This window comes from Nuphar pumila, chromosome 17 (genome assembly GCF_984573655.1).
Source record: "Nuphar pumila chromosome 17, dmNupPumi1.hap1.1, whole genome shotgun sequence".
In the NCBI taxonomy this organism is placed as follows: Eukaryota; Viridiplantae; Streptophyta; class Magnoliopsida; order Nymphaeales; family Nymphaeaceae; genus Nuphar; species Nuphar pumila.
Window position 1 is genome coordinate 12,498,590 of NC_143265.1, and position 18,805 is coordinate 12,517,394.

General features: G+C 37.4%; 1 protein-coding gene and 1 pseudogene across 2 annotated transcripts in view; both read right to left on the reverse strand.

Moving 5' to 3' along the window:
- The window catches only part of LOC149811658 (uncharacterized), a 109,770-nt gene extending 100,492 nt beyond the window's left edge, over nt 1-9,278 (reverse strand). Inside the window, exon 1 of one of the 2 annotated variants that reach the window (XM_089993644.1) lies at nt 8,813-9,278. In XM_089993644.1, coding sequence (XP_089849770.1) covers nt 8,813-9,166 — 354 coding nt within the window. In that variant the 5' untranslated portion in view covers nt 9,167-9,278. The remainder of the gene's footprint in view (nt 1-8,812) is intronic. The other variant, XM_089993643.1, reaches the window with a different exon arrangement.
- A 2,592-nt stretch (nt 9,279-11,870) lies between these two features.
- Nucleotides 11,871-18,805, reverse strand: part of LOC149811659 (exocyst complex component EXO84B-like) — a 32,588-nt pseudogene continuing 25,653 nt past the window's right edge.

Sequence of the window (18,805 nt, forward strand, 5' to 3'; positions counted from 1 at the left end):
TAATTGGATCGCTCATCAATAGTGTAGACATCCACAAATGTTCTAGTTTAGCGAAATTTGATTTCGCTAGTGATGCATGAAAATATCTTAAAGACATGCATAGTCTTAAAGATATTGCATACATATGCAATGTCCAAAACAAGGTGAGAACCATGACCCAAGGAGAAATGAGTATTAGAGAATATTACAATGCACTTTTTCTCCTTTGGGATGAATTGGCTCTTCTTGAGCCAAAATAGAATTATCCTCAAGATGTAGAACTCCATGAAAATCAAATTAAAACGGAGCATTTCTACCAATTTGTGAATGGGCTTATGCCCGAATTTGAGGGAACTAAATTGGCTCTCCTTCATAGAGGAGGTGTGCCATTCATAGTCGAAACTCTTGAAGAATTGACTATGAAAGAAAATAGATTGAAGAAGCCATCCGCTTCAAAGGATGAAGAAACCGTTCTTGCTATGTCAAAGCCCGATAATCATACTAGGAGTTATAAACCTCCTCACTTTGTGAAAAATGAGAATGGGAGAAATCCTAACAACTATAAGAGGAATGACAAAAAAGGTGGCAAAATCATATGTTATCATTGTTATGAACCGAGACACTTCAAGCCGCTTTGTCCAAAAAAGAAAGAAAGAAGATCACCGAGATGATAAGAGAGTTGCTTCGGTGGAAATGAATGATGTTGACGATTCCAAATGCATTGGCTCCCTATCTTTAGCTCAATTAATGGAGGCGCTACAACCAATGTTCAAAACTCAAGCTTCTTCTTTTTCGGGGACAGTCGTATCCACAAATGGTGACCCTGGTAAGACTTCTTGGATCTTGGACTCCGGTGCCTCTTTTCATATGACTCCAAATGAGTCAATATTATCCGAATGTCATTCTAACTCAAATGATTCTTAGGTTTCAACCGCCGACGAAACTTCCTTAAAAATCAAAAGTTTTGAAATCTTTTAAAAACAACCAAACTTTCACATACCAAATATTAGGGTTGTGCCAAAATTAAATTTGAACCTTTTATCGGTTTCAAAAATTACGGATCATGGTTATAAAGTTTTATTCTCTTCTAATGATTGTTTAATACAGGATCTCCAGTCCGAGAAGTCGATTGGGCAAGGCCATAGAATAGGAGATCTCTATGTAATGGACAATCTTGAGATATCAAAACAATCTTTTTGTAATTTTGTGAAAAAAAGAAAGATATAAAAAATTGGCACAAACGACGAGGACATCCTAGTGTGACCAAATTACACTTGTTTCCATTTCTTACTTATTATAAAGAAAATAATTTGGTTTGTGAAGATTGCATTCTTGGCAAAATGAAAGCTTTACCCTTTGGGCAAAGACAATTTATATCCAAAAATCCATTTGAATTAGTACATTCGGATGTATGGGGACTGGCTCCAGTTATATCTAAAGGCGGGGTATCTTACCATGTTATATTTGTAGATGATTATAGTAGACATTCTTGGATCTTTTTTCTTAAGCAAAAGTCAGAAGTATTTGATTGTTTTAAAATATTTTTCTACTACGTAAAGAGTCAATTCAAAACCAATATTCAAATTTTTAGATCTGATTCTGGGGGGAATTTGTATCAAAAGAATTTAAAAAAATTCTTATTCAAATGGCATCATTCTTCAAAAATCTTGCCCTTACACTCTTCAACAAAATGGACTAGCTGAAATAAAGCATAGACATATTGTTGAGACCACTAAAACACTTTTTGTATCAAGAAATGTTCCAAAAATGTTTTGGGCCGAAGCTGCTCTTACGACAGTCTATTTGATAAATAGAATACACTCAAAAGTTATTGAAAATATATCTCCTATTGAAAAATTACTTAAAATTCCCCCCCGATTATAAAAGATTGAGAGTCTTTGGATGTATGTGTTTTGTTCTTACCCATAAGAACGACAAACTTTCCCCAAAAGAAATCCCTTGTGTTTTTTTGGGCTATGCCGAAAATCAAAAGGGATATAGATGTTATGACAGGGAAAGGAATAAATTATATGTTTCACGAAATGTTACATTTCTTGAAAATGAAGATGGTTTTAGCAAGGAAAAAATCCAAGAAAACTATGATTATTCGTTTCTTTTTTATCTAATCAATGAACATGAAGGGTATGAAAATCTTCATAATGAGCATGAGAGTGAACATGAAGACTCTCATGATGCAAGTGAAAATATAGACAACAATCTTAACAATATCGACCCATCCCATAATAACATACAAATATATACTAGGCGGACCGAAGGGAACCCACCATGTGGTTTAGAAAGATATTCTCAAAATCAAGATATTGATTCCGCTAGTATTAGAAAATCAGTAAGAATTTCAAAAGCCCCTAGTAGATTTGGATCGTATGATTCCTTTGAACCAAGATAACGAGCATGCTTAATGGTCATATACTCATATTCTGAACCATCATCCTACTATGAAGCTAAAAATCATCAAGAATAGATTAAAGCATGAACGATGAATTAGAAGCATTAGAAAAGGCAAAAACTTGGGAAATTCAAACATTACATAAAGGAAGAAAAACTAAAGGATGTAGATGGATTTACAAAATTAAAACCAAATGGGATGGGACATTGGAAAGATATAAAGCTAGACTAGTAGCTAAGGGATACAGTAAAGAATATGGAATTGACTATGATGAGACCTTTGACCCAGTTGCTCGAATGACGACAGTCAGAACTCTCATCTTTATAGCATCAATCCAAAAATGGTCAATTTTTCAAATGGACGTGAAAAATGCATTTTTAAATGGTAATCAGGATGAGAAGGTCTACATGGATCCTTCACCAGGTTTGAATTTTGCACATGGGAAAACTCTTTGTCTACGAAAAGCCTTGTATGGGTTAAAACAAGCTCCCAAAACTTGGTATGATAGATTTAGTAATCTGATGACTCAACTACATTTTAAATCTTGTTTTACTGACACTGCATTGTTTGTTAAGTCTTTCAATGCAGGGATGGTTATATTGTTGCTTTACGTAGATGATATAATAATCACATTAGGTGATAAGCAGGGAGTAAATCATATCAAAGATGTGCTTAAAGACAACTTTGATATGACAGATCTTGGTTTTTTACAGTATTTCCTTAGAATTGAAGTAGCTTACTCACCTCGTGGTTATTTTTTGTCACAGACTAAGTATGCCGCAGAGATCATAGAGAGATCAAGACTCTTAGATGAAAAACGGGTTGACACTCCAGAGGTCATAAATGCAAAAATGAAGAAGGATGATGGAGAACCTCTGCAAGATCCAACCTCATACATACAAATGATTGGAGCTTTGTCCTACCCTTCTATTACCCGTCCTGATATCTCTCAGGATATTCATTCTGCCAGTCAATTTCAGCATGCTCCCACTACAGTACATCTGAGTGTTGTAATGAGAATTATTAGATATATTAAGAATTCTATAAGTCATAGATTGTTTTTATCATCTTCTTCCTCATTAGAAGTCATTGCATACTCAGATTCTGACTGGGTAGGGGATGTAAATGATAGACGCTCAACTAGTGGTTTGTGTGTTTTTGTAGGTGACTCCCTAATTTCCTGGCGATGCAAGAAGCAACAGAAAGGTGTCTCTCTCCTCAACTAAAGCTGAGTATCGCGTCATGGCAACGACTACGTCTGAGTTAGTATGATTGCGACAACTACTAGAGGATTTGGGAATTCATACCACAAAACCTTTCAGATTATGCTGTGATAACAAGAGTGCTATATATATAGCGAGCAATCATACGTTTCATGAGAGGACAAAACACATTGAAATGGATTGCCACTATGTTCGAGAAGAATTTCTGCGGAAGACTATCACATTGTCTTATGTTCCATCAGAGTATCAACTCGCGGACTTCTTCACCAAAGTACTTCTTTCACCCAGATTTCACTTCCTACTTGACAAACTCTCGGTTGTTGCACCATGAGTTTGAGGGGGGGTGTTAAGATATACATATACGTGTGTATATATATATACATATATGTATATGTGTTTATTGTTAACCGAAATACCCCTAATTCGGTCTTTTCTCTATAATAGGTGTCAGCCCATTTCGGGATGACATTTTTGTATTTTATTTCATGTATTTATTTTTTGTCTGTTTCCTTTTTCACCTTTTGTCTTTTTCAGATTTGATGGGGCAGCTCCATATAGCTGTTGGAGCCAAGGTTTTAAAACTCGTGACTCGGAACTCGACTCGTTCTTTATTGACTCGTGACTCGGCGGGTCAACTCGGTGACTCGGACCGGGTTTTGTTAACTTTTGATTTTAAAAGAAAAACAATATATAAATGGTCAGTCCATGGGAAAGATGTATTATTCAGTACAAGGGTGATTCATCACGCCAACACCTTCATAGCCCTTGGGAACTACATGATCCCAATGGCACTGGTATCCTGTGTGATTATGGATTGCAGTCACTTGGATCATGCAATATACAGAGAATGGCAGGTCGAGTTAAGAGATTCATTATTTTGGACAAACAAAGAACACATAATGGAGTTAGACAGATTTTCTGCACCATGCATCACCTTGAAAGAATTCAAACAGCTATTAGCAGCTCGAAAGAAGATAGAATAAAATTTTCAATGCCTAAGATTAGAGGTTAGTAAAAGTGAAATTGCTGCAGGCCTTAGATTCATGATGCCCAGCTCTTAAATAAAAAAGATTCCAATTAGACAAAGGGCAGAAACAGAGACAGATAATGTTGGTAAAATGGCCCAGAAGCTGCACCAAATGTTATAGACTGGGGAAAAGTATCACTGTATAAGATAAACTATCATTTACAAGAACATAAAGTGAAAAACTAGAAGTTGCCTTGGACCTCTAGTGGTCCACGAAAGGGTGGTGATGGGGCAATGTTAGTTATAGAGGCAGAGTTTTTTTATGAAGTTGTATCATCATGTATGTAAAGTAATATGTGATATTCAGATAAGGAATCCTTAGGTCCTAACTCTCCAATCTCCATGTGTCTTGAAAGAAATCCCTGCTTTTAGATGCATAGAATTCTTTGTTAATTGGGTTTATAGAGTAGAATGCTTTGTTGTTTGATTTATATACTATAACAGTTATTTATTCAAAAAGATCTTTCCTGACAGTCCATGGGAAAGATGTATTATTCAGTACAAAAGTGAATATGTGTGTGTGAAATACCCAAAAAATCAAATTTCAAACATCCCAGAACTCGCCCGAGTCAGGCCGAGTCTGGCCGAGTCAGCAGCCGAGTTTTTGTAGCCCGAGTTAAGCTTGTCGGGTTGACTCGCTAGAGGGCCGAGCCGAGCCGAGCCGAGTCAGCCGAGTCACCGAGTTGACTCGGCGAGTTTTAAAACACTGGTTGGAGCTGCCCCAACAGCTATATTTATGACTATTGGGTGCAGCCCCAACAGCCATATGGAGTTGCACCCTATTGGCTCCATTGTATTATATATTGGCCTCTTGTGGCCTTGTATTCCCAACTCATTCTTGAGTGCTTCTATGCAATAACAAGTTTGTAGACCCTTGTGTGGGTGGTGTCGTGATTCAATCAAGTATTTTTACTTGATTGAAAGTGTGTTCTTGCATGTGTATCGGATTCAATCCACTTCATTACACCGACGCCCCCACCCATGGCTATAAAAGCCATGGGGGCCTCCTCCCTTCCCCATTCGACTACTCAGAGAGAGGGAGAGAAGAGAGAGAACGGGAGAAGGAGAGGAGGAGCAAACCGCCAGCCGACAGGTAAGTCACCCTCCCTCTTGTTTCCCTTTTAGTTTTACGCAAAGGTCATCGACAACCTCACGGTTGATGGCGAGTTGCAGAACTGCCTTGCTGAAGAAAAGAGGATAGGAGAGGAGTTTTTCCCTCTGCTATCAAAAACCCCGACGAGTTGCAGAGGTACGGGTCCCTGTCTTGTTGTAGAAAAGAGGAGTAGCATAGGGGTTTTCCCTCTACTATTGCTACCGGACGGTGATGGAAAATGGAACAAACCACCTGCTGCAAGGAGGCAGGAGGTTCGGCCGCTGCCCTCACCGTCGGTAGGCACCTACCTGCGTTTCTGCAAATTGTGAATGGCAAACTCAATCTGTGTTTTCTGAAAACTGAGTCGGCCATAACGCTCAGTCTAGGCATGACCTGGACTGAGCCGGGTCAAGGCAGATCAGAATGACTCAATCTCGGCGTGCCCAGACCGAGCCAAGCAACAGGAAAAAAAATTGTTTGATAGACTGAGTCTGTGTTATTTTGACAAATCAACTCGGTCTGGACAGACCGAGTCGGGTTTGTGTTATTCGATGGACCGAGTCGGGTCTATGTTTTTCGATAGACCGACTCGGTCTGGACGAACCAAGTTAGGTCTATGTTTTTTGACAGACCGGCTCGGTCTGGAGTCTGGACAGACCGAGTCAGGGTCTGTATATTGCGACAGACTGGCTCGGTCTGTTCGGACAGAGTCAGGTCTGAAGTAGTTTAGCAAACCGACTCGGTCTTGGAAGACCGAATCGGTTTGTATTTGTGGACCGACTCGTGGGTCAGACCAACTCAGTCTAGACCGAGACAAATCGGACTTTTTATGTACATAAAGATATGTGTGTGCGTGATTGAACGGGTGAGGTGGAAAAATCAAGATAGCAAAGACCTCGATTTTTCTATTACGAACCGGATCCAAGTTTGGATCCTAATTTAGACCTAAAAACTGAAGTCGAATCACGAACACCCGAGTGGATCCGAAACTAAGTGGACTTAGTGGAGTTTAGTCCAAAATCTAAGAACGTCCAGCATAGACGTCATGCATGTGCCAAACCATCACAAATAGGCTTGGATCGAGCATAACGGATCCAAGATCCAGTTGAAATTTCAATTAAAAACCTAAGTGATCCATTTTGAAATTAGTGTGGATTTGGATCTGAAATTTAAAACGAATTAGTCATGGTGTAAAGATATTGTGTAAAGACAACACAGATGTCGTTACAATTGGTCGAAATGTAAAAAGACCATTTTGCTCTCAGTATGTTGATTATTACCCTGAGGTTGGATTTAAGAGATTTTTGGATCCTTGGATTCTATTTTTCGAGTAGGATCCATTAGTAGGGGATGTGATGACAAACTCTAAAAGAATGGAGACAGAGTTTGGCACTTAAGCCCAGGAGTATTTTGGTAATTTTTCATAAAAAACGAAACTATAAATGATAATACAAGATATTCGTTGATTTCAGATCAAACTTGCGATAAGGCTAAGGTATTTCTTTAAAGTGAGAATTTAAGTGCTCTAGGCAAGTGAACATTTGCAAATTCCTCTTTAGTTGAATAAAATACTATGCTAGTTAGTTTGAGCATATTTCAATGTGATTCCACGTGCTTTATGTATGCTAGTTTTATTTATTGTGAATAGAACCCTGTTTGGCATGCTTAGGGATGTATGAAGTTTAACGTTCGGAATGATGCTTACATATGATGATGCATATTTTTTGATTCATTGCATGAATATGAATGTATCATGACATTACTGTATGTAAAAGATTAATATGTGATTTTGAGAATTGAGGGTAGAGTTTCAGAGTCTCGAGATAGAAAGTATCCTGAGAATATCACGCTTATGCCTTGGAAGGGGCATTGTAAGTGTCGTGAATTGATAAGTTGTGGTGGCTTGTTATCCTTAAAAGTTTTGACATGTGAACACATGTTAAAAAGTAGTTACTGGGCATGCATTGTTGATTGTATAATAAACTGATTTTAAGATATGAATGTTGAAAGAATGTTGTATATAAAATAACCACACATAGCATAATAAGGAACTCTACTAGGAGGCACGGTTGTATACCTCGTGTGTACCTTGAGAATATCTCAGACATTCTTAAGTGACTCTTAAGAGTTAGAACATTGTCCACTAGACACATGTAAGATGCAGCATAACCACAAAACCTTGAGAGCAGGTATAGCTCCTTGAGACACCTTGGGGGAAGGTATAACTACTCTAGCTCTTCGGTTAGCTACCGATTGAGCTTTTTAGCTCCCGATTTAGCAGCTGCAGCACCCGTATCCGCAATCTGCGTCGGTTTGGATTACGTTATTGTGAGTGGTTCATATGTCTGACCAACACCGTAAATTGTGAGTTGTCTAAATGGGTTGCTACGCCCAAAGAAGTTATCTTCAGAATAATCGATTAGAGTAGAGAATGTGTTTGAGAATGATGATAGAGATACTGTAAATCAGGGTAAAAGTGTAAAACTCATAAATAACATGTGTGCATAATTAAGAAACTAAACTAAGACTACAAACTTAAAGCTCACTACACTTGTAATGATCGTATCTATTTATAAATAAAATTTTATTGGGTTATAGACTTACCCCTCTTTTGATTGCAACAGTAGATTCAAGAAGTACTCCCAACCACTGGGTGTTGTGGACTTACCCCTTCTTTTGCTAGGGTTTGTAGACTTACCCCCTCTTTTGATTCCAACCTTAGATTCAGGAAATACCCCCAACAGCTGGACTTAATTTCGAAGTATGATTCACTTTCATTCTACTTATTCTATTTATGATATTTGTATTTGGATTGTTATGATATTGTAGGGACCTTCAATTAATAAATGAAGAAAAAAAATTCTGACATGGGTTTTGAGGTTATTAGAGTAATTTCCCTCTAAGAACTGACTTCGGCGAACAGGACTCGAGAGGCCCCGGATAGGGTCGTTACACAAACCTAAACAGAAAAGAGAAAACTGAGAGAAGAAGGAGCATCGTCAAGGCATAAGAGAAATTGCGTACAGAAAAAGAAACATCATCCAGCCCTAGGAATGCAATCTTGCAAGCAGAAAGGTTATCACCTGATCTGGTTGACCATACATTTGAGTAACCTGGGGAGGCGGCAAAGGCCCAGACGGCGGAGGGGGCGGGTAGTGATGCGGCGGAGGAGGGTACGGGCCATAATGGGGCGGAACCGGCGGCGGAGGCAGATGGGGGTGCAGAAACTGCATCTGTGGGTGGTCGGGAGGCGGAACCCATTGGGACTGGGTAGGGTGGGGGTGGTGCTGAGGAAGCTGCTGCTGCTGAGGATGAGGGGGTTGGTACTGGAACTGGGCAGAGTACCAGGGGCCCCCAGGTGGTGGCTGTGGCGGGTACTGATGCTGCTCCATGGGCCTCATATGCCGGTGGGGCTGATGGTGAAGGCCACCATCCATTGGTTTTGCCGACCTACTGATGATGTCAGTTGGCGTGCCCTAGCCCAAATCAGATGTGGCGATCCAGAAGAAGCAGAGAACACGCATGGATTCTCTCTCTCTCTCTCTCTCTCTCTCTCTCTCTCTCTGACTTAAAAAAACATCTGCATCTGTCACCGTAAGATGGCAGAGAGAGACTGTTCTCTGCTCAAATTCTGACTGTCCATCTTGATCCACTAACTGCTTCAGCATGCTGTCGTGCATCGCCAAGATGAAAGACACCCACAAACGGATTGGATACGCGGAGGATCCTGTCCAATCGGAGTCCAAACCCAAATTTCTTATAGTTGATCCAGATCCGAGTCTGTATCCTAATGAGATCTGACAAAGTAACATCCAGATCCGAAATATATTGGATCTGTTAAAAGAAGACTGAAAATTGGTTTTTCATTACATGTAAAATGTGCAAATTGATAGGATTAGATCCCAATCTAAATCTGACATATAACACCAATTTGTCTTTAAAAAAATAGAATATGATTGAAATCCAAAATCACTTCGAATGTGTAAATCTGAATCCGCTTTCAATACCCTTTCGGATCTTGCTTTAATGATCCATATCCAACATTAAAGCGGCAGCCCGATTTGTTTGCGCCCCTACCACAAATTAAACCCACCATAGACCATTCCAAATGCAAAGTGTAGCACCAACTCTCCACCTAGTTTTGTGTTTTTCAAGTACACCATACTAGAACCCACGAGAGCTCGGCACACCTGATTAGGTTGGTCGGCTTAAGTCTTTCAAGTTGAATGAGGTCAAGAGTTCGACATCCGAAGAGTATGTTCTTTGGAGTTTGGACCACATGGGAAACTATTCCGATGGGCATGGGGAAGTACTTGCGGAGTTTTACACTACGGACACCAATTCAAGTCCATGGTCATATTGGGAAGATACTACTTAAATGCATTTCACTTGATATTAAAACAGTGTAAAATATAATAAGATTTAAGGATGTGTTTGAATGATTTTATCGCAGCATATATAAACATTTTAAGAATGTTGACATTATTAGTTATAAGGAAAACATATCAGTAGCTTTTTTTTAACGCTAAATTTTATGATGTTTAGGATTGGCTTAGGAAGGTGTATAATATCCTTTTATTCTTACGAGTATCTGATGTTAAAGGGAGAGAGAAAGGGGGGGGTTTATACTTTTGAGAGAGCTGAAAGAGAGTTTATTTATAAGAGATAATAAAGTGAGTTTTGTTTCTTCTAAAAAAAAAGAAAAAAAATGAGTTTTGTCAAATTTTAGGATGAATTGATTTTGTAATGAAAAAAATATTTTCGTATCAAATATATTATATTCAAAAAGAAAATGGCCCGGTCAAAGACTTAGAAAACAGAGCTTGTATAGGATTGAGATCATAACTTGCTTGATGGAATATGCTTATGTTGTGATCAAGTGGTGGATTCAATTATGGATCTGAAATGACTTTCAAAGAGGAACGGTGGGCTCTGTAAGGAATCGGGTGTCCGTGACCCCACCAGGGGTTTACCGGCAGGCGATGCCCATTAATAAGGATGGCAGTGGGGCGGGGCGGGGGACAAGGTCTCCACCCCCCGCCCTGCCTCAAGATTAGAACCTCCATCCCCGGCGGGGATGGATTTTAACCTCCACCCCCACCTTCATCCCCGTTGCATGTCCTGCATCCCTGGTTCAAACGGGGATGAGGCGGGGCGGGGAAAAGTGACAGGGACGGGTCATGGCGGGGACGGGACGAGGTGGGGCGGGGCCCCACTTTCCCCCGGTCCACTGCCATCCCTACCCATTAAGTGAGGATTCTTCAGTCATTAAAATGAAAAAAATTGAATCTATACGAATTTAGATCTCACATGTTTTAATTAGACCCCTTTGAGCCCAAATGAGAGAAAACGTGAACTTTCAAGTTTTCAAGCAGGAACCCCATGATAGTTCATATTATTATTAAAATTGTAGTGTCAATTTCAAAACCATGAAGCCCATTTAACTCAAATAGATTCAATTTAAATGCAATCAAGTTATGTTCAAATAAAATTATATTTAATTTTATTACAAATAGTCATTCAAACCATATTTTTTGTTGTTTATAAATAATAATAAAAAGTGTTATTTATTTATTATTTAAAAATAGTAAATATAAATCCATCCAAACGGGTCCTTGCGATTAATATGGAGAGGTATCTATCTAAAACATGGATGGTGCACCGCACTATTAAGACTGTAAATATGCAATTTGTGCCCAGATGTTTGGTTAATTTTACGCAATATCTTGCATTAAAATTGTTCTTCTCTTGAGAATGAATAACTGCGAAGTCTCTCTCTCTCTCTCTCTCTCATACACACACAGCTGAAAAGGGAATGCATCATCTTCCTTGATCAGATAGACCAAAGCTAGAAATATAGTGATTACACATGCAAACTCGCTCTATGCAATGTATGATAATGATAGAATACAACATCAATTAGAAGAAATAATGGATCACAATCTCAAATCAGATCGGTGGGCCACTGCAAATGAAAGAATTCTTCTCACATTGGATCAATAGGCCACCACAAATAAAATAATTGGATAGCCCCTTGTCAAAAGAACAAAGAAAGAGTTTAATATTTATACATGGACCTACATGACACAGCCACCCAAGCAAAGAAAGCATTTTGCTGACCTGCCATGGAGTGACTTACTTCTAGTCAAGCCGGATTTGGCCACATGGATTAGAAATAGTAGAATTAGCTGATGAGTAGGTGCTTCCATGAGATATGATTGAAGACATCGAGTGAGCTGATATAGAAGCAGTTGGACTGTTAACTTCCCGTTCACAGTTCATCGCGTTACTTTTTCCGCTCAATCTGAGTACAGCCTCTTCTGAAACCTCAGTAAACCACTCCTCATACGGCAGTTCACTGTCAAACCAGACAAATTATCAGAATCACAAAAACTTTGATCCATGTAAATCTGAAAACAGATCTTGTTGTCACAGTAAGGGACAAATGAAGTTTCCTCAAACTGAAACAGAGGAGACCAGGTCAAGATTCATACAACTCTTTCAAGGTGCTAAGGATGCTTGGTTTGGCATCCAAATAAATGATATTCTTGACTGCTATCCAAAGGCTAAAGAATATATAACTAACCAGAGGAAGCGCACAGATGAGTTTTCCCAAGTCAACTGAGGCTCCAAAATCAAGTCATGAAGGAAATCAGGCATACCCTCAATCAAGTCATCATGCAAGTTGCTCCTGCTCCAGTTGAATCACGTACAGAGTTATCAAGTGACAAAGTTTATCTGATATTGTGATGTTGGTTCCTTCATGCATCCAAAGCAAAGAACAGTTGATCTATTGTTGGTATGGTCGAAGCACAGACAAATTGTCACATGGATACTCCATTTTGGCCCCCGTATCATGTACCCTTATATACTGTTCATATTGAAAAATCTATAAAAATGGTCATATCCTGTATCCTTGGCTTCATCCATGTGACATAGCAGCCAAAATATGGCTTAATATGATATACTTTCATCAGAGAACATGTGAAGCAATTAGTAGCATGTTAACAAATTGATTATTCGAGCATTAGACCTGGTTATTACATGTTTCCATCACCTAAATCCAACTGTGTCAGTTCTTGGGTGAATGTAGTCCTTATTTCTTATAGAGATTTACCAGACCAGTGAAACTGTTGAAACAACCAACTAAAGCCCATCAAATTCACCTAATTCCTGTCAAAACACATGGACCTTCTAAAAAGGCAATAGAGCAAGTAATAAATCAAGGGCAGAAATGTCTTTAACCTGATCTTCACCTTTATCTATTACTGGAAACCTATGAACTTGCTGTAAAATAACACCACATCCAATTGTTCCCACAGGTGAGTTGAAAAAGATATTAGCTTCCTCCCTATAAAATAGGAACATGCTACCATGAATATTCACCTACAACTAATTGGATAGCACAAAGATATAGATAAGACAATTTACATATACCATATGTAAATTTAAAAACATCATGTTATTTTCTCTATTTCCTTTTTGTTAAAAATAAAAATACAGCATTTTCATAATATTGTGAGATTCGTTAACAACATACATACATACATACATACATACATACATACATACATACATACATACATACATACATACATATCCTAAATCTTATAGAAGCAGAAGCAGGGTAGTGGAGGCCAAAGAGTTTTTCTTTTACAACTTTTTTCTCAAGTTACATCTTTATCATGGCACTTTTATCATTTTTGCACAAAATTAACAGTTCCAGGTATGAGTATTTACCTGTATGGATCCATTCCAGTTGAAGCAAAGGCACCCATAGCTCTAGATATAATGTCCCTAATAACTTGATGCAAATGTCAAGATAAGTAGCGTCCTTGAGATGAAATTTTAATTACAAACTCCATATCCAACAAAAACTGCACGAAAACAGATTTAGCTCATAAGGTAATTATTCAAGGATAGAATAGTCATGGCAATCAAATAAAGCTTGTGTCTATACCTGCTTCAGACCAAGAGGGCCCAAAGTCTTTGGCCCATCCTCAATTTCCTCCCAAAAACTCTGGTCTTCAGAAAGCCATAAGATAACTGTCTCTGTGAGCCTCATCAACAGAATAGTGGAGAACCTTTCCCTGCCAACAAACATATCTGCAGCTATGCTCGCCATCCTGTTTAGCTTCAGATAAAGATCCTAAAGAGAAACAAATGATTCATAGGGAAGCATATGAACTAGAACAATCTTTTAGCAGTCCATTTACAATATTCGTAGAAAATTGTATCCTGGGCATTTTATCACTATGTACCATTATCATTTTGCTTACATTTCTAATGTGCTCTCCTTTGGGCAAAAATTTGCCTTTCATGACTTGCCCACCGAAGAAGGAACCAGCAATTGCCCAGAGTTTACAAAGAGCAACCATAAGCTTATAATTGTCATAAAACATTGTGATGGAACACTTGAAATTAAAAGATGCTTAACCTAGCTATTGTGGAAACTAGATTCTGAAAAATTAATTGTTGCATCTTTAAAATTTTAAGCGTACAGAAATCAAATCACCAAAGATAAAATAATAATTTTAATTGAGTGAAAATATATATATATTACAATTGGTAGATTTTGCATACTGATGCTTGAAGAAGCTCATGAGAAATTTGACCGTTGTTCTAGTGAGCAAAGAAGATAGTGATAATGGCTCAACATTTTCATTTAGTTTGATGCCGTCCAGCATTTTCCCAGGATAACCAGGGAATAACTTGAGTAATTAAATATAAATCACAATAATGTTTTAAAACTAAAACACCGAATTTCTCAGAAAAATTACAACAATATCCAATGTTTACTAATATTGTGAAAACCTTTTTTGTTGAACAATCCTGTAAAAACATGCGGCACTAGCAGGTGTACTATAAAATTGGCATAATGTAGAATGTTTTTTCTTCAAAAGATGTTTTTGTATCCCTCTTCCTAATAGATTAACCCCAAAATAGCAGATCCAAATTATAAGGAATCCCATAGAAGACAGAATTGCTGAATTTGCAACTTGCAAACTTTTGTTTGCTCTAGTATGTGAATAAATCACAAATATGGTCCAAGTAATAAATACCCAGGTTTCCTTGAGGCCCCGATTAAGATAAAAGTCAGAAATTCAAATTTCATGTTAAAAATACTATTATGGTATTTCATTGCAACATTCAAAAAGAAAAACCAGTGGAAACATAAAAGTACTGCAATTTCATTTAAATCTTCCAAAACAACAGAGATTCGTAGATCCAACACTGAAGGTTTTTCCCTCAACAATGTGGTCTGAAGCATTAATCTTTCATCTAATAGATCTAAAAGGCTAAAAATAAACAAGAGGATGTTAAAATAATCTAAATTTGGGATGTAATGTTATGTATTTAAAGGAATAAAGAGCATGAATTGATGGATTATGTATAATTAGGAGATCTTCAGAAGTTCTCATTTGAAATTTACCTGAAAGATTGGAGATGGGAACCAATCAGACTCATCTATGTGTCCATCCATTTTGATATACATTTCAGCACTGAAATGAGTATCACCATCTTCTGTGAAGATAAGATCAAGAGCATGTTGTCTACAGAAACTGTCCCGTAATCTGTCTACAGAACGTTGTGGCCGCTTTTTCCATTCTCTCTGTTCAGGAAAGCGGCTCTGCCTTTCAGAAGCTCTTTTCATTGTGTTATCCTTGGCACTTACCTGGTAAGATTGGGCAAGCTTCAAGGCAGCACGTGGGAGGAGCTCATCAGCTAATAACGAAGCATTGGCCAATAAAGCTATTTGTTGTGCCTCCGTATCAGCCATTCTAACGATCTTATTCCCATATCCTTTCACACCATCATCTTCTATTGAAAAGCATTTATTAGCAAATTCACATAGGAGTCAAACACATGAAGAAGACCTTCCAGTGTTGCATTGCCTAACTGCATGCTGAGTAGTGGCCCTACATCTTCAAAAAAATCCTGCAGGAACATGATAAGACATCAGGAATGTGCAGATGAGAACATGATGACTAATAGTTGCTCCACACAAAACCATCAGCATAATTGAATGACCAGAAAAAGGAAAAACTAAATATGAAGATGATCTGGAAAATAATAAATAATCTCACCATGGGATGAGAAAACACAACTTGTTTCACAAGATCCACGCAGAACATGTGTAAGAGCTAAGGATAGCCTGAGAAATCTTATGACATGTAGCCAACCTCTGTCAGGCCAAATACAATGATGAGGTGTAATAGATTTGACAATACAAATTTTCTAAAATTCAAATTATATTAGAAATCAGTAGCTCTCCAAGCCAGACTGGACAGAAGAATCGGTGAAAAGAGGGTAGGGACAGTCTTCCTTTTTTTTTCCTTTGGTTGGCAATCTATACACACACACACACATAACATCTAAGTAAACTCTAAACTTGAAAATTGAATATGGAAAAATATAAAATTATTTCATAAAATAAAATATGTATACAACAACAAATATCTAGTTCGAAGCTAAAAGGGTAATGAGAAACTAATAATGGAATGAAATATCAAAATAAGAATATAAAACAGAATGAAAGATTATATGAAGATATTCTATAAGTTCCATAAAATTGATTCTTTCACATGCATCACATAATAGCCAATTTTATAATTTGAAGAAAGGAAAAAATAAATAAGTCATAGAACAAGAGTCTTACCTCAATAATCTAGAATCAAAGTGAATTTTCCTAAAGGTTTCTATAGACCTTTTTCTTATTAAAATTCAAAAATTCTTTATACTAAAGTTAAAGATTATGGCAAAAATAAAAAACAAGAAATTATTAAAAACTATTTATGTTCACTTCCATCGATTGAAACATACGAAGTCGTCAAGTACTTGAATGAAACTGTCAGTTTAAGTGGAGTTCTGCTTCCCCCTTTCCTTATGTTCTTCTAAGAGCCCTTAGGGCTTCACGATGGAAGCTCCTAAATTATAGTATATTTTCAGAGTCCAAATCTAAATTTCTAAAAGCCTTGAATATTTATGTTTTCTTTTCTATCTTTTAGATGTATTAAGGTAGTTTACTGTTTAGGACTCTAAATGATTAGTGTTCAAATTGGTATAACTATTAAAATACAAAAAGTAGGAAAATTGGGTAAAATCAAGCCAGTTTACTGATTCTTACCATTTCTCGTGTGGAACTGATAATCTAAAATTAATGGTATTGGATTGGATCCACAAAAAATCACCTGATCATGTTTTAATAACATAAGTTGATGGCAAGTTATTTCCCAAGTCATGATTTATGAAGTATACCAACAACTCAGAAATGATAATACTTGATATCACAGTCAAGACATTATGTTTGATAAGTATCAGTCATATAATGTATCCCAGCTGCCAAAAAAATGGCATGTGCCATCAGAACAATGGAAAATAGGATTTGAATAGAATGTTTCAGAAGAATAACGACAAATGAGAATGATGTTAAACAGCAGCGAGAACTAATTCCTCAGAGTCAAGAACCATTACAAAGCTCAAGAAGATGTAAAATGTGCATATATGAAAAATTAAAAACTTAAAATATAATGCCATTATTGTGACATAGATTAAGATACAAGTAAAGAGAAAGCACCTGAACCTTTCAGTTGAGCCGATGTGCTCCGCTTGAAAGCATAGTCTCGAAAGCAATGCCACTACCAACAGCAACATTAGATGATCGAGGACGAGTGCTAATTGGTGCATGTGTGAGAACCCAATCATCTGCAGTAGCAAAGGCAGCGGTGCTCTCCACAATCCTTTTCAGGTTAGCTTCTAATGTTTGCTCAACACTAAGCCTAAAGTGTAATATCATGTTTTTTTATACAGTTAAATTTGAGATTTTTGAAAATTTGGCTAAGTATAGAAGAAAAATGGGTGAAATCTCGATTGTAAGCCGATGCTTTCATGAGGATGTTTGTAGTTTGATGAATCTGAGCATACTTAAAAGAAAATTTATATGTTTATGCTTAAATTTTTCTGCAGTCTCCTCTTGGCATGTTATTTTTAGTTTTTACTATAGTTACTGGGCTCGATGATGGCCCAGTCGAGACATACTCGGCTGGCCTGTCATGTTTCACCAGACCTGCACAGGTTCGGCTTGTGCATGGTGGTTGCTAGCCAGCAGACCAGTCGAGCCCTGCTTGGCTGGCTAGCTGAGCCAGATTTAAAAAAAAATATAATCTAAAACAAAAATTTTAAAATTAGGATTTTGTTTAGTGACAGGCAGGTGGCCTATTGCACCTAGCTGATTGGGTTCAGCTGGGTTGGGCTTGAACCCCATCCAACGGGATCGGCTAGAATCGAGTGTCTTATTGAAAAAAATATTTTTTTGACACATGGTAGTTGCTCAAATTTGGAATTTGATTTGAATATGTATGTAAATTTTCAGATCTCATTAAATGCACAAATTTTGATTTTAATACATGTTAAGAATGAATATTTTTGCATGCCTTGACTTGATATGACATTCTTGAGCAATATGTTATTTCAAAGTTGTTTTAAGTGCATATGCATATATGAAATTGATGTGTATTTGTATGCACGTAAATGAATGAATATTCACATGTTCTAATTGAGATGATTCATGAATGAAAGCATATGTGTGGCATGATTACACAAACACATGCACATGAATAGTGTGGATACATGCATATGAATGTTGTAATTCATGCACATTTTAGATTGACATATATGAATGTGCATGGGAAAACATGTAGACATCATTGCATATATGGCAGATTGTCATGATTTTTGCATATGATGGATCAATAATTAAAATGGATCATCGTAGACTTGGTGAGGCTTGAGCTTAGATTGTTTCTTCTTACTTGTTTTAGTGCACCGCAAAAGTCACATTGATATTGTTTCGCTATATTGCACAGTTCTATGTTTTTTATGAATTGTAGTCTCGTGATGAGCCTCACATTTGGATATGTGAACTTGTGTTACTAATTTTGCATGTTGAATTGCAAATTAATGAATGAGTATTAATAACAAGATAAAGAAAGATAACAATGTAATATACGTTCTGAGATATCCTGTCCTTAGAATATGACTCTTAGAGTTGCGGTTTTAGGAAACCACGAGGATAC